Source organism: Anas acuta, chromosome 14 (assembly GCF_963932015.1).
Source record: "Anas acuta chromosome 14, bAnaAcu1.1, whole genome shotgun sequence".
Lineage (NCBI taxonomy): Eukaryota > Metazoa > Chordata > Aves > Anseriformes > Anatidae > Anas > Anas acuta.
In genome coordinates, this window is record NC_088992.1 from 8,056,822 (window position 1) to 8,079,101 (window position 22,280).

General features: G+C 40.9%; 1 protein-coding gene across 2 annotated transcripts in view; it reads right to left on the minus strand.

Moving 5' to 3' along the window:
• CLINT1 (clathrin interactor 1) overlaps positions 1-22,176 on the minus strand; it is a 48,421-nt gene extending 26,245 nt beyond the window's left edge. The window contains exon 1 of one of the 2 annotated variants that reach the window (XM_068697973.1): positions 21,967-22,176. In XM_068697973.1, the coding sequence (XP_068554074.1) occupies positions 21,967-22,007 (41 nt within the window). In that variant the 5' untranslated portion in view covers positions 22,008-22,176. Of the gene's footprint in view, positions 1-18,517; positions 18,537-21,966 lie in introns of those variants that run through there. The other variant, XM_068697974.1, reaches the window with a different exon arrangement.
• Positions 22,177-22,280: the final 104 nt, after the last annotated feature.

Below are 22,280 nucleotides of genomic sequence, written 5' to 3' on the forward strand. Positions count from 1 at the left end.
TTGCCAAGACTTCCTGTGATTGATATAAATTTAATATCCGAGGACACTTTCAGACACCAGGGGGGGCTCGCTGATTAGTTTATACTGGGCAGCTTCCAGGGAATCGTGCTGGATTGCATGGACCCAGCCTGCTTCACAAGCAGATGGATGGATATACAACAGGCAGAAGAGACAGGAGCATTGTGGCTGTCAGTGTTTCAAACACCCTACAAGGCTACACTCGGATTTACCCCGAAGTGTTAATTGAGGCACAACTGGACTCTTGTACCAAACACATTTACAAAACTGTTAATGTGGACAAAGATACTGAATGCATGAAGTGGAGTTTGAGAGTTACATCCAAAATAAAGACCATCAAATAAATGTGTTGACATTAATGTTACAAGCTGGTGCATTCTTTTCTGCTTGTGTTATATTTAAGTCTAATCCATATACTTAATTATTATGGTTGTGTGCTATATTTAAACCTAAACCACAGAGTGGTGTCAGCAGATAATTTTTACTCTCTATTATTTCAGTGTTGCTTCTTACAAAGAAGCAACACTGAAAAGCCAAGAGTACCGTCACATCTCAATGAAACAAGTGTGGTGATGGCGACCAAAGTGTTAGTTTTAAAGTTTCTTACATGAGAACAATCAACTTTAAAGGTTTATATCTACAAATGATTGAATGATTGTAACAGTGAATAGGTAACACAAGTCTGAGACTGAAGGCCTCCACGGGAATAAATGCACAATGCCAGTGAAAAGCCAGTGGAGAAAAGCCATAAATTTTTGATCATCTGACTGCATCAGAGAGTAAGATACGCTTCTTCAAAGAAATAGACAAATATATTTGAAAGTTTTGCATGTGTTTTATACACTTTTAACATACTTTAAAACTGAAGACATACCACAGATAACACATTAAAAAAAATACTTCACACAAGTTTTGCCTGCATTTCCCAAAGGAAAAACTCTCAAAGGATTCAAAAGCTTGCTAAATGACTCCAAATTTTGTTTTCTAAATGACTCCAAATTTTGTTTTAAGTTACACTGTGAGATTTGCAAATGGAGATAAAACTGTCATCTCCTGATCCAGGTCTATCCTATAGTATGCTAAAAATAGGGGAAAAAAGCAAGGAGAAAAGAAAGGGTTGTGACGTTTGAGAAAGTTTTGCACATACTTCAAACGTATAATTTGAGATAAAAATAAAGCTTAATTGATGTTAGGGATGGTAAGCTGACAAGCAAGAAGAACAAGAAATTCTGTAGTAAACCTCAAAACTAAGGAGAATAGAGAAACTAATGCGGTCCATCAAAAATAAGTATCTGCTGCTTCAACCTTTACACTTGCAAGGGTCTGAAAAGCACTTCAGCTTTTCGTCCTAAAACAATAAAAAAACTACAGGCCTGGGATTATCCTCTGGACAATATTCGTTGACACATGTAAATGAAATATAGCTTCAGGATGCCCTGCTCGACCACAAAGCCTCACAGAGGGAAGGGCCACTCCCCAGGATGACAGACAAAAGGTGTATACTGTAAGTGGATTTCCCCCTTGTGATATCAATGGATAAGGAACATAACCCATGATATGGGCATAAACTCCAGTAAGTGTTTAAGTGTATCTGCGGAAAACTTTATGCTTGATTTCAACGTAATCCAGTGTAAAGCTCCAGTACCTGTATTTGGTACTCTGTGAAGGCTTCTCACCTTACAAAGTCATATAGGAAACAACTGATGAATGCTCAGAGGGACAGTATTGCAAGGAAGAAGTGTACTCTACTTTTAGTAAGGTATCAGCACTTCTTCCGTGTTTTTGCATGAAATGCCACAAAATAAATGCTAAAAACCAAAGTTTTCTTTTCCCATACTAAGAGAAAAAAATCTTTATCAACAGGAAGGCAAAATCATTGTTTATTTTTTAAATAAAAATACAACCAAAACATTATGAATTCAGGGTTTGTTCCAAAGTAGAGTTCTTTCCTTGTTCAGAGAACAAACACCTTATGGCTCTACAGATGCATGTACAGTAACTGAGGACAGCTCAGTTAGGTGAGATTGTATTTGTACAGTATGTTATAAGTGATGCTAACTAGTAACAGCTTCTGATTGGAAATTTTGTTGTGCCTGAAATTGTTATTCCACATCAGTAATTGCTGATTCCACACCAAAAAGACTGTCTCTCTATTTCATACCCCTTGAATAAAGAACGCTTTGTAAATATATGTGGAAATACAAGGCTCTGAACACAGTCACTAATAAGTAGAAGCCGCCTCAGGAGTGGGGACAAATTCAAGCCTGAAAAGTTAGATGCAGAGAATCAAATCTGTTTTCTCACCTAAGCTACACTTCAAAATTAACCACCAAACCACAACATTAACCCTCAAGATAACACACATTTTATAACAATGCTGTCTATACACTTTCAGCAAGTCCTGCTGAAGAATGAATGCACTACTATTTTTGTCTTCATTCACTTGATTCAACATCTCGGTTAGGAGATTACATGCAAAAAGCTCAGTGCCCAGTCTTCGCAAAAGGGCTCCATACAGTTAGGTATTTCCATCCCCAGCATTTCCTGTATCTTCCAGAGATTTTTTCCGTGGTCAGCATCATTCTGTTCCCCTCATCACCCTGCCAATACATTCAAGCGCATGGAATCACAGCTCATGAAGGAAGCTTACAATTCACTGCTAGATTCTGGAAGTTACGTTCTTTTGAACAAGATAATCACGTTCATCAGGATAGGAGTAGATAGCTACATCTTGCAGAATTTCAGAGCTCCAAATGACACCTAAATTAAAGTTTAACATTCAACGCTCAAGGAGCATCACTCTTAAACATGCAGGAATCTTTAAATAGCGTTTGCATAGGAAACCTGTAATAGAGAAAACAAGGAGCATCATGAGAAAAGAAGGTATTTATATATAACGTGTAATGAAGGAACAGTATATCCATCCATTTAGAATGGAACTTACTTTAATACATATTAAGGAATCAGAAAGCCTTACAGATCTTAGTCAATGTTTCTGTCTCAAACTTAAAAGCCTTGAATATGCCCTGGGGCGAGAGTCAGACCACTCCATTAAAAGCTCCATTAGGATTAGAGTTGCTATTGATGTGGGTGGTGTCACCGAGGACAAGTACAATTCTGGACATCGGATCCACAGAAGATTTGTGAAATGCCATGTCTAATCTCATGAAAACTAAGATAAACAGAAGTCACAGAGAGGGTATATTACAACAGTTTCTTTATAGTGATGATAAAGGTATTGGATTGGACAGGGTAAGGCTAATTAGAAACACTTCTCAAACCTCTGGGAAGCTGCCCACTGTGCTGGGGGACCCAGCAGCAGGAACAAGAAACCTGGTTACACAGTTAAAATTTTTTTTCAATGTATATTTCAAACCAATTACAATATCATGTATACATGGGACTCCTATGTGCATAATATTATGCCTTTAACTATTACTCCAAGGACATCACTGGATTATGGACCTTCTGTTTTCCTTTTTTAATTTTACAACTGGGAACACTAAAATACTAAAAGCTGAGATGAGAAACTTTCTCCATTTTACCACCATTAACAGTTTCCAGTGAGACACCATTCTGCAAATGTGTGTTTAAAGCCTAAACATGGAAGAAAACAATTCCTGCACACACACATATGCCTATCATACATACGATTTGAACACTAATGCTATTCAAACAGAACAGCAACACTAAAGAACCTACATCTTTTAAAGAAAAATTTGTCTCTTGGAGGTAAAGTGTCTGGATGAACAGAGGGCAACACAAGCTGTTGCTGTACAGCACTACCTAATGTGGTAACAAAGTCTTGCAAGAAACAAGTTTTAACCTTGAATTATTCCCATGCCAAACCAAACACCACATAATTTGTTCTTTAAAGAACACTGTTTAGCAGCATTGGCCTTTTAATAGGCAGTCTCATACAACAACACTTTAATCTCAGTATTTCTGTAATTTTGTTAGCAGCTTCCGTATTTTTAAGTCTTCTGCAGGTTTCCTGTAACTTCTCTAGTGAGTAAAGCATGGTGAACTTCAGGTTTGGTCCACAGCAGACCAGGCTGACTCCAAATAAAAGCTGCTCACTTCACTTGGTGACATAGCAAATGAGAATATTACAGTAACAGTTTCTGAAATCTACATTCCCAAACCCACTAAGAATACATTTAAATAGCTCTATGCTATCCTTCTTGGATTTAAAAATAAGTACATTGCACTGCCCATTCAAAACAGATGTCATTTGAAAATTAAATAGTTAAGAAATCCTTAAATTACAGTAAGGAATGTTTGCTTTGAATCTGATTCATTTGGGGTATGTTCATTTTTAGTAAGTGACCGAGCTGTGTCATCTCCATCTAAATATTGCCATGATTTTTATGGTGTGGTACATAAGAAGAGGAGTACTTTCTCACCCGGATGGTTTATTACAAGCACGGTGGTGATTTCAACATAAGCCTCTGAACAAAGCCAGCAGTAACTCATGTCTGGAGAACAAGCTGATGCTCTGCTGCTACAGCTGAAGTGCTGCCTTTGTCTTCAGCAGCTTATTTCCTCCTAACCTGTTGGGTTGTCTGTTCCACTTTCAGCTGAAAGGCTAGCAGGCTTCCACTACAAGACCAGATAAGGACCCACTGGCTGTTGTTCATCTAATAGAAGGTGCTTATTTTGGTAACACTACCCAAAGAGAAGAGCAGCAATTTATTTTCAGATTTCCCATGGAACTGTACAGGGGCTGAAAACTTAATGCAAATATATATATTTAAATACTATTATATATACACATTTATAACAGCTTAGCTTTTAGGTGCTTCAGACAGCAGCATCCATATTGTGTTTTTTTTTTTTTTTTTTTTTTAAAAGGATGCACTATGAAAGTAGTATGAGCAAAGTGAGCATTAAAAATTCAAAGAGATGAGGCGAATCCCTAGTAATATTTTCACAATACTCAGTTACCTTGTAAAACCCCATCCACAGGCACAGAGGCATTTAAGAGGCAGCCTTTGGAGGGAAGGGAACATACCTTCTTATCCCCATCCAGCCTTCACCTGTGAGTCACGCATCTAAACTATTTTTAGTATCTAGATTAAGAGGTTCCTGTACAGTAAAAGTAGATATTCATGAAAAGCTTTCTGAGAATGTTAAAAAAGTTATTTTGGTATTAATTGATCCAGTCTTAAAGCATGTTCTTAAGTTAACTTCAACTACTTAGAATACACAGTAAAATAAGAGACCATAAAAACTCATCTGAGTAGGTCCTCCCCACACCCAGGTGTGGGAATCTTGGCATTTATTAAATTGTGAATTAGTTCCAAGAAGCATTTTTATTTTTCAATTTAAAAATATTATTGAATACTTATCCATCTGGGCATGAAACACTTTTAGTAGAACATCTGAATCGGTAATACTAAAAAAGTGATCCTCACAGCACTGCCTCCCAAACCACTAGGGGCCAGCACACCATGCAGGGAGCACCCCGTAAAAAGGCAGACTGCATTAACTAAGTTTCTGCTAGCATCTCTTCCAAACTCTGACAAATTAAAGTTGATTGCCGATCCAAACTTGGGTTTCAAGAAACTTTCAGTATTTACAGCAAACTGAAACAGAAAGATGCATTTCAGCACCAGAGTTCATGGGCTTTGACCTGTTCACTACATCCCTGCATCAGAAAGCTCAATATGCACAGACAGAGGACAGAAGACAAGACGTTTATCCACCTCTTTTCCAACACAGCTTAATGGACGTTCTGCAGTTTATGTACCTAGTGTTACTAACAATTATTCAGAGAAAAAGATATTAAGTAATCTCAAAATAAAGATGGCACTGCCCTTTCCCTCAGTGAATTTGGATAGTAAATCTCAACCAGCATCTCTGTCTCTGCTTGGTGAAGACGAACTAAAAAACATGCAATGAACTTAACGCATTTTCATTTTGCTCCTGTCAGTAATGTCACTTTTGTTATAAAACATGCAGCTTAGATTTAGAGCCTTACAGATGAAACATATGGATAACAAATATGAAGGCAGCAGTCCACACTCAACGAAGAAACAGATGGGCACCCATCTGCTGAAATGCCTGGTGAAATACCTCAGGTTACACAGAGGTAACAGCTCGACATTAGATGATACTTGACCATTTAAGTTACTTTTTAAACCACTCCTCTGAAGCATTCCAAATATGACACCAGACAGTTCAGTACATGAATACTGGATATTATTACAGACCTTCAACACAAGCTGCAATTATGCTCTTTCTGACCACCGATACCATCTTCATTACGCTACAGTAGGATCTAAAATACATTTCCAGCTTTTCAAGTTAAGTTTCATAATTTATGTGGCAGATGTGCAAGGCGAACTGCACAGAAAGAGATAAGCCAAGAAAAACATCCTGATGGCCACAAGTGAATTACGACTTGTGGGAGGAAGGAACTATAAAGCTATTTCCTGTGCCTTACAACTTCTAATCACAAAAGAGTACCAAGTAAACAAGATAACCCAAATCCACCACACATACACACTTCCAAAAAAAGACAGTGACTTTAAGAATTAAATTGAATCCTGTTAGAGAACTCGGAAGCTTTGTCAGTTACAGAAACGACCATCACACATTGCTGAAGCACCCTGCAGAAGGTACCCAATTACAGCTTGCTGTATTCTTTATTTATTTTTTAAAAAACAGATGTTGGAAACATGAGGCAACCAAGTATGTGGTAGTTTTAAAGTGTATTTGTAAAATCTCCCCAGAGCCTTTCCTTCTCCAGGCTGAACAACACCAGCTCCCTCAGCCTGTGTCCATAGGAGAGATGTCCAGCCTCTGAGCATCCTTATGGCCCTCCTCTGGACACACTAATAAATCCAGAAGCTCTCCGAGGATAGTCCAGTTGTAGTTGCATTCAAAAAGCAGCAACAGTAAACCTTGGAACTTCAAGCCGCTCGTGTACCTCAGACTTCCTCTGCTTGACCCTAACAAACTTGAGTGATCTTCAGATGGAGGAGAAAGAAGGGAAAAAGAGTAAAAGCAAAACTACCAGTAACTTCCTATGACCCTCCCCAAATGTCTTACGTTAAGTAGAGGTCATTACACAACCATTTGCCTCCTACTTCCAAAAAAAATTTTTTTTCAGTGTCAAAAGAGCTGTGTACCACTACTGTTTTAATATGGCCCCCAAAAGATACAGCTTTTGATAAGCCCAACTTCACCAGGAAAGCTTCTGCAGTTCTGAGCTGTTCACAACTGCTCACGTGAAACGTGTTCACCAAAGAATTCCTATTAAGAGTCCTCTGACACCATGAAGAACACACAACAGTTATTAGCTTACAGTAAGCAAAGTGGTCAAGGAAAACTCTTGCAGCTAGACATACTTGAGATACATTAGCTTAAGAGTTACAGTCAAAAGTTTTCACCATGAAAAGCAGGGAATACTGCCTGGTAATTTCTACACCTCTCAATGATGCAGAGCTGTTTAGTGTTGCCAATCACACCGACTTCTAAATAATCCAAGCTTTCCTTACTTAAAGAACTAAACTTGGTTTGAGTATCTGTCAACTTACAGAATATTTGGTGTGGACAGAAGAATACATGTGCAATAATGCAGACTTCAATGTTGCCAAAAACCAGCCCCTACTCCCCCCGCAGGACCATGCTTAACGAACCTCGTAGTTTCAGATATTCCCTTCATTGCAGGCTGAGTACCATTAAAATACTGCCCTAATTCCAAAATTTATTGCAAATTAAGTATTACTCTAAACACAAGCTAGGTATTCCACTAGGGAGGGCCAATTAAAATTTAAACAGTGCCATTAAAGCTTCCAACACACACTGCTCATTCTCTGCTGCTATATATAATCACTTTGGCACTGCAACAACGCATGCACCCCTGTATTTTTGCCATACGAACCTAAGCCAACAGCAAGCACCTGTTGAATGCTCTTCTCATCTCAGCTCCCCTGGCAAGGAGCAGGTGAGTTTGCCAGACCTGAGCCCAGCTCTGAGAGTATTCTCCTTGCTGCCTCCAGCCTGCCCCAGAGCCCTGCCTTCTGCCAACTCCTCTCCCTTCCCCTTAGGCTTGAGGCAATTGGAGACAGGAGTCAGGACACGACAAGGGCATCCCACCTACACATAAACCACATGCTGCCAACTCACCCTGCTTTTACAACACTGGTTACACTGTCCCTGACACCCAGACTAGATCTGAATGGTTTGTGGTTCCTTTCTGCCATCACCTACAGAGGTATAACTTCGTACTGCTTTGTACTTCACCTGTGATGTAGCAAAGCATTAATGTTGTATTAGAAAGCCTGAGACACACACCTCACAAACTGGAAGCATGGTCTAAGCAGCCGGTAAAGCAACTAAACAAGAACACCTGCAGCTAGTGTTTTAATACAGCCTTGTGTCCTGGAAGATGTCTTAAGACATAAGCTGCACTGCACTTTCTGGACTGGAAGACAGGGAAGGAGGTGGCAACAGTTTATACAAAGTTATCAAATTACAGGCTAATAAGCAGTTTTCCTTCAATTATTCATGTCTTTCAGTTAAATTTTCTATGCAGGAGATATTTAGTAGCAGAGGAAGAGATTAGTCTCAACTGTCTTGATCTTTGTTTCTCTAAAATGACTCACATTATCATTTACTGATCTTATTTCCAAAATAGTCCAGAATTAATTCTATAGTTGGCGGTGTTTCCAAAAAAACAACAATAAACAAACCGCAACATCCAATTTCAGACCTTTTTTGATGAAAATAAAACCAGGAACTGAATGCGTATGTCACTACAAAATTGCTTATCAGCTTCTCTTCTCAAAACTGGTTCCTTACAGTCTGCTGCTTACTCACCACTTGAGGCTGAAAGCAAGAATTGTGCCGTGAAGTGGAGCGCTACAGGACCTGCCACACTCAATAGCTCGATTTAGCTGCAGCATTTCCTTTCACATCCAATACTGAAATCCAATCCCAAACAGACCATTACATTTGTCAGAACTTAAGGGTGACGCCGACCTGAAGTAAGACTCCATGCAGTATGTCTGGATCCAAGAACTTTTTTTCTTGACTCCACCACAGGCAGAGGAACACAATCAAAGCCAATTACACTCGCATTTCAGTATCTCCAGGAGTATCTCCCTTTTTCTAGGAAGGAAGCTCTTAAAAATCTAAGCCTTTCCCTGTACCTCATCTTGCTAACACATAAGAACAAGAAATTCAACATCTTAAGACTTACAGAGGAATTAAGACTTCACTGTCTCCCAGTGAGCACTTCATACTTTAACCTAAGCAGGGCTGTGCAAGGGCAACCTGGTCAGCATCCTAATCCCCAAGACTGTCAAAAGATGCCCATTATAATGTGTAAAACTGTAGAGGAAATACGCAGTAATAATTCTGCTGAATACACTGCCAGCCTCCAACAGTTTATAGCGAGCAGGAAAACCCCATTAATTTTTGCCCCAACGTTTTTGCCTTCTTCCAGTCTTCCTTCAGCATGTAGTAGCCTAAAGGCTTTCTCAGACTTGCATCCAATTTGCTTTGAATTAGGTTGAATGCCTCTTTGCAAACTTGCTCACATGCCTCAGTTGTGGTTTTACATGGGAATGATCAGCAGCTCTGCACTTCAGTCTTTCCTCAAGTGGACAATGTTTCAGCTTCCTAGAACACATTTTTTGCTATTCATTATTTCCTTGATCCTTCTCTTTAGTAATGCTGTTTCTTTTGTAGCATCTTTGATAAGCAGTAACCATCCTGCCAACTATGAGCCACCTACACAATCTTTATATCCATATCAGCTGCAAGGACTCCATTCTTAGGAACACCTTGAAAGCTTAGTGTTTGTTGTTTGTTTGTTTTGAAACTGAATAAAATGGAAGAGTGCTTTCTAATAACTCAAAAAATAGACAACTTAAGTCTCTTCGCGAGCAAAAGAATGATTAAAACATAAGTAAACTATGCTCGTTATTGCAGTGGCTCTGTTAGTAATAACATGAACCAGAATTAACATGTTTCAGGATCGAGTCCAGGCTTACTGCTTTTGTCTTGCCAAGTAGCTGATTGATAAACCTGTCGCCAATCACCTAAATATGCACCGTTCTCAACATAAGACATTCTTGCTCTGCACTCACACTGTTAGTCCCGAAATTTCAGTTTCAAAGGAGCTCTGACTGGTTGACACAGCTTGTTAATTTGATCTGGAAAAGTTTCTTCAGCACGTTGTTCGTTCATTCAGCCTTGCTTATTTTGTGCTTGGCCTAGAACAGAGGGCTAACTGCTAACCACACAGTTTTAAAATGGGACACTGACAGGAAGTCTTATCCAAAAATTTCTGAAAGGCAAATAGTCAAGATTTACCACCTTATTCTTCAGTTTCCTGAACTCTTTTAGGAGACAAATACCCTTCGCATCAGATGCCCACCTCTTACCTTACGCTCATAAGAACTATTTTTTCCCCTTCACCAGCTTGAGGCCCTCCTCTTATGAAATTAAGCCAGTTGGCATCTCCTGATCAAGTTAATTTAGCATAATTATAACAGGTTCTGCTGACAACCAGAGCTGGCAATCAGCAGTTTCCCCAGAATTTCCCCTCTAATACCTTATTACATGGAGCAAGCACGTCATATATAGCCAAAAGCACATCAAAATAGTTCAACTGACACGAGAATTATAGGTGAGGCTCACAGCACACAAAACACTAACAAGATATTAGAGAAGAGTTGCACAATGCACCTTGTCACTCATGCTTCTTCCACTAGCAGAAGCACTGAAATGAATTTTTTCCAAAACCTGAGTGGTGGGACACACAGGCCTGTTGTATAAAAGGGGACCGAGAAGATATTCTAATTGATCTCCATTTCAGTGCTCTATAAGGACAGCTCTTACCACTCCAGGAAGCCAAGTTGGGCTCTGAGAACAGCCGAGGTTGGACAGGAGCTCATGATCCCCCAGGGCAGCCACCCTGCCCAGGCAGGGACATCAGGAGCAGGTTGCCCAGGGCCTTCTCCTCTCAGGTTCTGAAATACACCAAGGATGGAAACTCCACGCTCTTCATGACACCTGCTCCATCCAGGATTTGGCAACCCTCATAGTAAAAAATAATTTAAAAAAGCATTTTCTTGCACATAGGAATTTCATTTGTTTTAGTTTGTGCCTGTTACCTCTTATCCTGTCAGGTTTTATGATTATTTTCTGTGTCTTGTAGGATTCTATAGCTTGGCACCTATTTTATTTTGCCATTCCATTTTCCTGTGAAGGCAGGTTACAAAGCAAAAAACCTTCTGTTATTGCATTAAGCAGCTGGACAAAGGAACTTAACCCATAAGGAAACAGTGGCTAATAGCTAACGGCTGAGTGCCCTTCTACAGCTATTCCCTGCAGGACATCCAAAATGAAATGGGCAGCAGCAATGAGAACACACCATCCAGAATAAGTGAAATATTAAGAAGTCAGTGTTCTAGTATTAGCATTCAGTATTTCATTAAAATTTTCAAATTAGCATCTCACATTACATAAAAGGGGAAGCTTGGCAAACTAAAATCCCACAAATTCACAAACATGCGTTTTTACCCAAAGCAAATGTTCTTTTGTGGAATGAGTATGGCAAATTACAGACAAATTAACTTTCAAAATGCCAAGCCATGCTTATTTGTGGAGGATAATAGTGTTTCCTCTCCTTTCATAGGTATCATTTGTTAAACTGGTTCCTCCAGGAGATCAAATAACTCTTATATCCTAAAAAGGTAACAAGAGACGTTTCTTTTGCCTTGAAGCTCCAGTTTCTAGTCCCTGCCCATATCCAGATGATAACTTCAAATTGAACAAGCTACTTGCAACAAACCAATTTCACTATGGTTCAATACAGGAACAATTTATTCAACTCACTAATAGTAAGATTACAAGATCATAAAATTCTAGTATCTGCAGTTACATACTTAAGTTACAGTTATTTTAATTAAAAAAAGCCATACACTGGCAGTTTAAAGGCTAAGAGAACCCACTTTCTAATTAGAAATCTATTAGCACTAAGTCTTCAAGCTGTCTCAAGAAACACAAACATCAATTTGGTAGCAAGGAGAGAGAAGTTACATCCCAGCAGTCAAATCATTTAGACAATAAACACCTCTGAAGGGAGGGTATTTCCCCACCTCTCTTTGCATGATCATACAAACAGTTAAAATAATTAAATAATCAAAGAGGAATAATTAGAGTTGATACCTTAATGACTGCTGTCACTTTTACTGATGGATGTATACTAACAGGAACGACATTTATTTTTCAGAAGCAAGCACCTACCCAGAGCAACTGTAAAGTTATCTAAGGCTAGCAAAAGCCCTTTTCTTCTCTACATTCAAAATGGACTTAAAGGAACCTTCAAGTGAATAGTCTCATAGAAGACACAACATACACCTCCCAAGAAGCACAAGTAGATGTACTGATGCATCTCTTCACTTAACACAAAATTACGGCTTGAGAAGAAACAGATTAGGCTGTATGTATGTAGAATGCTTCTGAACAGCTGGGGAGCACGGGGACAGCAACCAACAAGAAAAACATTTGTTGTGATGAGTACAGACCAAGCAAACAAGAGCCATGCTCCCCAAGTCCCAGTGGGTCTCATTATTACTACAACAGATTTTTAAAATGCAGGTCAGTCTCATTAAACAAGTTGAATAGACACTAATATTTCTAATTGTATCCCAAATGAACCAGGTAATATCTATTAAGTGTGCAGTCAATACTTAACCAGTTAGGATAGGACACCAACTGGAAGAGAGGAAGGGAGCGTACAACAGCTTTGAGGTAGTTCCCTTAGAACACACAAATCCACACTAAAGTTGATGTTGTCACTTTAGTTTGATTTTAAAAGGTAAATCAAACACATCCAAGAGGATGTAATTCAAAGTCTACGAAGAACACCACTCTTACCACTCTGTAACAAATATATGCCACTGGTATTTCTAATATAATTAGCTGCACTTTAAACTCATAATGAAAGCATCTCTCCTGCATGAAGATCTTCCAGATGGAATGATCCGAAGCAGGACCATACAAGACATCTGTCTATTTCAGTTCATATCCTCTCTCACAAACTGGGGCCTGAGAGCAAAGCCAAACCACAACGCACATCCCCCAGCGCAGCAGCGACACAAACTTGGGAAGATTAGTGATACACAACATATAGATCAACAACCCTAAGAAATTTCGACTTGGAACTGAAGTATCATCTTTTGGAGCAGTTTTGTGGGTAACAAACCACTAATAGCTCAGTTTCCAAAATTATTTAGATCAGGTAACCTGAAAGTGCATTATCAACAAAAAAGGTCCCAGCCTATCTTCCTGTCCTTTCCCCTATCAAAACGAGCACTTGTAGTGCCACAAGCAGCTGCTTATGCAGCACCCTGCCAAACCAGTTACTAACCATAAAAGGTGGTGGTTTTGTGTCTGTGGTTTTTTAAGCTCTATCAACAAGTTAATATAAGCAAATGCTGAACTACGACAGCAGCACACAGAACGCAAGGACTAGAAAAGGCCAGGTATAAAAGTGGGACACTCTCTTTTAGTGGAAGGATTACCCCACCTGCCTGGGGAATTGCATCCTAAGGGTGCAGCTCAAGCACTAAACCTGCACCTTGTCCTCCTTCACCTCTAGCCACTCATTCTTACCCAAATACCATTTCTTCCTTTATGCCAGTACAAATATTTGCGTGACCATGGAGTTAGCTATACCAGGGAACTGATCCAGTGGAGAATTAAGTTGGCAAAAACAACTGGTTAGCCTGAAAAACATATTCTCTGATCAAGCAGAAAGCGTGCTGGTGCCAGCAGCCCATGCAGACAGAAGGCTGTGAAACCTCTTTTACCATCAGCCTACGCTTACACTGTGAAACTACAACCTAAGATTTCATGGCTTATACAGTGTTTTCATAATTTGCTGTAGTGCTGACAGTGTTGGAGACATCAGGGCAACCACAAGGGGAGTTGAACACACTGCCATGTGTTCCTATGCCCTCTGCTTACACTGCTTTAAACTGTTTTGTCTTCCCTCCCACCTCAATACTGCTTCTTCAGACGTGCCACACAAACATTTGTACAGCAAACGAGTCTAGGGAACTCATCTAACTTAGAAACAACCTAAAAGTCCTTCTGTGAGAGAGAAAGTTTCTAATCAGAACGGTTTCTCTAACCAGTTCATTGCACAGCAACCCAAACCACTATACTTAACGCGGCACAAGATGCAGGAGTAAATAAGTAATGAATACTTTTTCCTAACACCTACCCCCCAAAAATATTCAGGAAACCACAGACTACACAGCTTTCTGAAAAGTGAACCACCAGCCTGTAACAGCTTCATATAACCACAGCTGAACAACACATGTAGGCTAAAAAATAAACCACACCCAAGCCTGAATTGGGTCTTATTTTTCAGAGAAGCAGAATAAAGGGTCTGTTCTATTAAGAACAAGTTAAGTTCACCTGCACCATTACCCTTTCTGAAGAGACTACAGAAGCAAGTTCTAGCTATATTCCAGCTGTCTATTCCAAATGGAACATATAAGAAAAAAATATCATGCTCTAAACTGAGAAACAACAGCAGCTACCAGTGCTTGTCTATAACTGGACCCATGTCAGGAAGATCAAGCACATTGTAAGAGATGGAAAAGAGACTAACAAATTAAAGAGGGTAGCTGTGCTCCTTCTTCCCAAGGTTAATGAGCCTCAGTTTAGGCTCTCTACCTTCCTCTTTCCACCTTTTTCTTTTAAAATGCTCCCTTAACATTAGTTCAGAACAAACAGCAGTAATTTGGAAGTTGAAGTTCCACATCAAGTGCATGTAAATATTTGCAATGTACTTAAAGCAACAGGTCATGTTAAAGATGAGTTCTCCAGTTTCAAGTGGGACATCTTGTACCATGACTTCTGAACAAACTGTGTCCCAAACTCAAGAATAAACCAATGAGGAAAATCCCAAGAATTCCACAAAGAAGCATGCACACAGTCCTTAAAAACACCACATGGCTGAGTCCTGAACTACCAGCCTTCAAGGCAACGTCTCACTCATTCTCCAGCATCTCATCTTTCTGCTTTTACAGAACCTTACCATTCTTACATAAATACAGAAACATATTTAAAACTTGAAACAAAGGGATGCATATGTGAGATACAAGAATCAGATCAAAAGTTCAAAATTGCCTTTTAGGCCCACTGCAACGCTGACCTTACACCCTCTGATAGGCAAGCCTGATGAAAGCAGGCTGTGGTGTATTCCATGTTTACACCGTGCTTTAGAAGTACCCTGGATAAAAATAAATATGCAAATCAAAAGCTTAATATACTAACTGGCAACATGAGCAAGAGATGTTAGCATAGAACCGAGCTGAGCACCTCCATCCTTTTGACTGTAATTGCACAGTGAGGTAGGTAAGGCTTTACCTTTGCCTAGCTTCATTTGTGTACCAAGCAGAAGCTTAGCTTTACTTCTAGAAAGGCGATGCAAAATTATGTTTTAAAAATACTTCAAGTACACAGAAGTTCTCAAGCACGTACACACCATTTAGATTCCCTAAAAGCACAGAAGGCTGACCCCTTACCTAGCATTAGAGAACAACACTACGGGCTGTTACCTTCCAGAGGGTGTGGAAGGGCAAGGCTGCATTTGAACAATGGCCTCGCTTTAAGGAGCGGGTTGATGAATCCCATATATTTGATCACAGTTACTTTCTGCTAACTCTTAGTACATACTTCAGCTTGTAGTACTTGCTTACTTTTGATTACTCCAGTAATTGAATATTCAAGCAGAATGACATATCTATGTACATGAGATAACGGAGTGTGCCACTTTCAGAGATGCTTATCACCAATACTAAATTACATGGCCCAAAGACTACAACTATTTTTATTCCTTGTTTGTAAAAAGCAGTAACGGGTTTTGTACATTTTTAAAGGAAGGAGGAAAGCCCTAAGAACGAAGTGCTATGACAACCACTTGGCAGGCACAGCCACACACTGATGCAGAGCCAGAAGATATTAAACATCATCTTCCTCTGCATTCCCAAGACTTCTCTCTCTCTCTCTCTGGTAACTGGGCAGAGGACAAGTCCTTATGGGGCTGGAGATAATAATCATCACCTTGCTTGCAATAATGACACTAAATGCTGTTCTTAAAGCAGTTATCAGCAGGACATCTCTTAAGCAGCAATAGTAGGATAACTCATGCAGGGAGGGTTAACTGTCCCTTACATAAAACAATGAAAGCGTTCACTGCTCTCAAGACCTTGCTTATGCAAACCAAAATAATTCTCAAGTGTAAAGAAAAGTAAATGATCCTGGAACTGGAGCAAAGGAGTTTACAGGAAGGTCAGATAGCAATGGACTAGTGTTAGACAATTATTTACCCTTGCACTGGCTATATCATATGACAGATCATTTACCATAATATCTGCTATTACTAAACCAGCCAACGGTACTTGATTACGGGAGAGCTCAATGGTCTACGTGGACAAATCCACGGACCATAATAAAGTTACCTGTAAACAAGAACAATTACAGGCACATTGGAAAAAGGAAAGTAGTTAGGCAAGAGGATTTAACCCTCCCCAAGCTGAAAATAAGTAGGATCCTACTTATGTATTGATGAAATACGATCACACTATAGAGTTGACTGTAAGGCATGTGATTGTAGGGAAACTTACTGGTATTTATACAACTACCAAGCTAATAAAGTATAATGCAGACATAACATGAGCCAGCAGACAGCAGCATGAGACTGGGACTCAGCAAATCCAGAGTTTATACCATTATCAGCTCACTGTTAGTTTGACACAGCTACTCTTTTAGTTTTCCTTATCTGTGAAGCAGGAGTAATCCAGAAACCTCTACTCCTCAGCTGAAGCACAATGCCTAATTTATTTGCACCGCTTTAGGCTACAACAGCTAAGAACTGCAACGAATATCAAAGCAGTAATTCACTCTATTTTACCAAGATTTTACCCTTCTTTTTCTAACTTGTACAATTAGAAGCACTAAGGAAAACACACTGCTCGTTAACTAGCAGAACTTTTCCCCTAGCCTGCTGTTCTGGAGCTGGTGACAAAAGCTCCTTCAGCCCTTCCTTTTCCACTTGCGTTAAAGATCCTCACAAAGACGTAACATCAGAACAAGCAATAGAGGACCCTAGTGCCTACCTCTACAAATTCGAGGGTTATAAATGCTTCAAGTATTTAGTATCTGTACAAACATTGCAATTAGTTTTAAGCAAGACAATTTACTCTCTGTTTAAAGACAGTTTACAATATTATACTTCGGCAATTTGTCAGGCTTGCAAAATGTATGAAAACATAGCTCTGTAACACTTCCACTCCCACCCTGCAACAGGAGGGAGTGCCACCACATTCCTGCTCTGCCACTAGCAAGGTGTGGCTAAAAGCAGTAAGTGCAAAGCAGTTAGGACTCTGTGATGGGGACAAACAACTAAACTAGAAGGGGGAGATGGAAAAAAAAATAAAATAAAATCAGAAGGGTGGCAGCTATCATGTTCCTAACACTGCCAAGAAATTCAGACTCTTTCCTTAAATATATATCCAAGAAGCTCAAAAAACCCGGTGACAACATTCTCACCTCCTTAACAAATTCCAATGAACATCTGGATTATACAGATCTATCACCTTCACCAAATTTTTATTTAGACTGTTTCTCACCTTTTGGTGTGTGGAAGGTGCTTAAAATGAGCTCTCATTCTAGGGTCATGCATTTAACAAAAGCTAAGAACGATAAAGAAACTTCAGAGAAAGTGGCTGTAAAATCACATCGTGACACAAGCAACAATCTAATCTCAAGGAACAAAAGATTTTTCATCTTGCTTACTGCATGTCCTACCTGCCTGTGACAGAAACTAGTTAGAAAAAATATCAAGTTACAATCACATCTCTACTAACAGAGGAACATTATTTCTATGAGAAGTCCAGTTCCCCAGGTCTTCCTTTCTCACCTTTTTAGAAGTGGGAGTGAAGTTTCCCTTTCCCCACTTACAGAGGAGAAGAAGGAATTCAAGAAAGTTAGAGACAAACATGGTGGCCTATCTTTGAAACTTGGCCCTGAGGTGAAGCTAAGACCTTCCTGCTCCTGCCAAGCTAAAAAGTTGTTTTAAAAGGGTTCCTTGATATACCTTGATTTCTTTTGAAAATTCCACAGAGCTTTCTTTACAAAAATCCCCCAGAAAATTTACCAGAACCACAAAACACAGCACATACTTGTCTAACAAGATTAAAAAAGGAAGTTGCCAAGTTGCATAATACTCGGTATTTCCATACCCAGGGCTTCAGAATTAGATCTCAGTGACTGCAGCTCCCTTTGACAGTACAGATATTTACACACACTAGGGAGATACCTGGTCAGGCTTTTGCTGGTTGGATTACCAAAGCACTGAAAAATTTCACATTTCTAGGGTAAGCTGCTTCTACACAGTACTGGCCAGGCCACAGGTCCTAAGCCTCACACAACTCACAAGCAGTTCCTATATAAGACTTACCCAAAGCTGCATCACAGCCACAGCGCTGTTCAGAGCAGAAAGGAGGTAACCTGAACCCGGTGCCATAGGAGCAGCAGAACATCCAGGGTAACATTATCCATCTGAGATAAAGCTGCAGAACCCATCACGCAACAGAGCAGCGGGATAGCTGGTGGCCAGCATACTTCCCACATGTAAAATATTCTTAGAGCTCATGCTCCTACCAGCTATGTAAAGTATGTGCTGTGTGCTTCTGCGCTCTGCCATATTAAGATGTTGGTATGCAGCTTATTAGGTCAGAAAAAGCTGGCTGCCTTCTGCATATGGCATTCGGGCTACAACGGCTGCACATTTCCACCGCAAACAGCCCAAGTCCACGACACCATTCATCAAACTCTACTACATGACCTCAGCAGTGACTCAGACTGCTCCCTGACTCACTAATTTTACATCAAGCACCACCCTGGACTTTTATTGAGCCATCAGAAACCTGTCATTTGAACTGAGCTTACAGTTACAGAGGGAGCGAATCGATCAAGGGGGGCTGCATTTGTTCAGTTTGCTTTCCAGTTCAGCTTTGATCTACTGGGGAGAATACTCATACAAGTGAACACTTTAAATTAACTTTAAAGGCAGTTTTTCAGTTTTTTTATCACATAATAATGTGTAACATAGCTTATTCTAAAAGAAGTAAAGTTTAGATCTGCACTGTCTAAACTGCAAGCTAACCAGACAAACTCAATATAACTCCACACACTTGAATAATTCTTGTGCACATTGCAGCACCTGGGAAGAAACTGGGGAGAGTGGAAAAAGGTTGGCATTTATTTAGAATAAAACTGAGGACAAGCAAGTTTTACTGGGCACAGAGAAGCTTTATTAGTTATTTGGTTTAATCCTCAAACTTCTTCACAACTCCCAATTAGATATGAAGCATTACTGCTTGATCATAGCTAATCAAGCCACATAAAACTGAAGAGGGTGGACTTATACTAGAGCCTAAGAACTGTGACACTGCAAACAGGAGAACAAGACTCAAAGCATCTTGTCACATCTTAGAACAGTAAACCTAATGCTCTATCATAGTCTGAATTTCAAATATAGTAGGACCACCATTCACTATCAAAAATAACTGTTTTATGCACAAGAGGATGTGGATCCATACTTTTGAGTTTTCAGAAAGTGCTCCAAGGCAATTGAATTACAAAGGTAATTCTAGGTTCTAATTTTTAGGTTTAAAGCTATCAAGAAGTTTAATAGTCTATTTACCATTTTTAAGTATTTTTTGTTTAAGTAGGAAGCAGACATGGACCAAAATTAATAGTAGCTTAATTGTGCATCGTGGCTTACTGAACTTTAAAACACTGACAAATGTTTCATACAGGTCCTCCACCTTGAGATCTCTGATCTAAGCAAGCTCTCAGCCACTGAAGACCAAGTAAAGCTAAGAGACAGACGAGCAAGTTGAAATAAATACTAAGATGAAACGTAACAGCTGAATGTGGAACCAAGGCGTAGAGCTAACATGCACCGCAAAGATCTTGGTTTGAGGCAGCAAAATTTCAGGCTACTAGCCCATTTTTCAAAAACCCCATATAAACATATTCCTTTTTTAAGGAAAGAGACATTCTAATTAAAGTTCAGTATGTTCCTGCCACAGCATCAGCAGTTATTTATGAGGCAGACAGCATTACCTAGTCTCTGTAGAGAATTTTGTAAGTTGTGGCCTTAAAACAGAAGACATTATGACAGATCTGCACTGCACACAATGGGACTATTGATTTTGATGTCTCTAAATACTGTTTACTCTCCAGGCACCGCACTTCCCTCCTCCCTCCCCCCTTTAAATACACAAATGTGTTTTATTTGAATAATGTTATTCCCTAAAATTGAAGTTTATTCAAAAAACATTTTATCTGAAATACTCACTTCCTGCACTTGGTTTGAAAATTGAATGTCTTTTCCAGTACAGATTTTGATGCACAGTTTGACTTAATAACTTACAAAATATCCTTAGAAGTAAACGTTTTAATTACAGTGGCAGTGTTACCAATGCTACACTGATCATTAACACTACATAAATAGAAGTACACAGGCAAAACTTTATGTTCTCTGGAGGTGTCCTTTTAAATCCTAGAACTCAAGGTGGGCCTATTTGGGTTCTCCTATCTATACAATGTCACATTATTACAATTACCATTCTACTTTAGCAACAACCAGCTTTTTTGGCAGGAAGCTGATAACAGGAGAAAAAAAAGTAAGCCACTTCCTCAAGAGAAGTCCTGGCCTGGAAAAGCCTCAGTCTGGTACACAGCATCCTAAACAAAACACCTGATTATGATGAATAAGCTGCCATTTCTCCTCAGTTTGCTGCCTTTAAGGCTTTTGTAAAGAGCAGGTCAGTTTAAGAACTGTTTGGAGAAACAGAAGTTTTTAAAAAGTTCAGAACGGAACCTCAGTTTTGAAAGACTTACCCTTTGACCTCTAAGGTTAGACACAATTATTAGAGCACACAAGCTCCTCCTGCATATACTAAGTCGTGACCTTCAGCAAGTTATTCCTCTAAGAAATTCACAATTCATGGAAAAGTGCTCCAAGTTTGACCCTAAAGACATATTATTTAAGGAGGCAAAACCTTATCTTTAGTAAGTCCTCTCCTATAGTATTTTTTTCCCCTTACGCCAGCATTTAAGGAGTAGCAGAGAAACACAGCGATAACGTCACGCTCTCTAACAGCAACGCTGTGATCACGGTAACCAGCACAGCAGCCACATCTGAAGGCGGCTCTAATCCAAGAAATAAACTTGCAAATACCTGAGCCATTTCAAAAGTTTAAGGGCTGGGATGGAGCACTGCTCTCCTCTACCCCACTCCACCTCTAAAACCAGGGGTGGCAAGTCAGTGGCGACCACAGTAGGGACCTGTCCTTTAGCAGGAGGAAAGAGCCTGGGAGAGACGTGGCAGCGCTGGCAGCACTCTGCAAACCTCCTGTACAGGTGGTTGGCTCCTTGCAGCCCTCTTTTCTCTGGACGTGACCCGTCCGTTTCTCAGAAGGGGCCTGGACATGAGACCACCCACCCAAGCCAGCCCCCGGGGGCTCCTCAAACCCCACAGCCCCCCTGCCAGAGAAGGGAGCACCCCAAGAAGTGGCACAACCCTCAAGGAACCCACTGGGCCCTGTGGAGGGCCGGGCACAGCGGGAAGGCCCCGGGTTGACGGGGGAGCGACCCCCGCTTGCCTCAGAAGGGCCGAGGCCGGGCCGGGAGGGGGGTGCAGGCAGCGGGCTGCCACCCAGGGCCCCGGGCAGGGGCTGAGGCGAGCGGGGGGCGGCCGGGAGGGCGCCACCTCAGCGGGGGCGGCGCCGCGGCCATGTTGGGAGGCGGCCGGGGGCAGCGCGGGCCCCGCTGAGGGGCCACAACCGAGCCCCCCCCCCTTTCAATCCCCCCCCCTTCCAGGCCCGCCGTACTCACGCCTTGTCCACCAGCTCCCGCACTTTCCACATGTTGAGCATGGTGCCCACCGCCCGGGCACCTCCTCGGCCTCGCTGCCCTCCTCCTGCTCCGCCGGCCCCAGGAGGCTCCGCTCAGCCGCGCTCCGGGCAGCCCCCGCCGCCGAGCCAGGCCCGCTCAGGGCTCGCAGCCGCCTCAGGAGCCCGGGGACGCGGCGCCGCTCCCGGAAATGGAGGGCCCGGCGCTGGCTGCCGGGAGCTGTAGTCTGCCCATCGGGGTGCGCTCTGAGGGGGCGGTCCGGCCGCCCCGCACCGCCTGCTGGAGGGTTTAGGTTC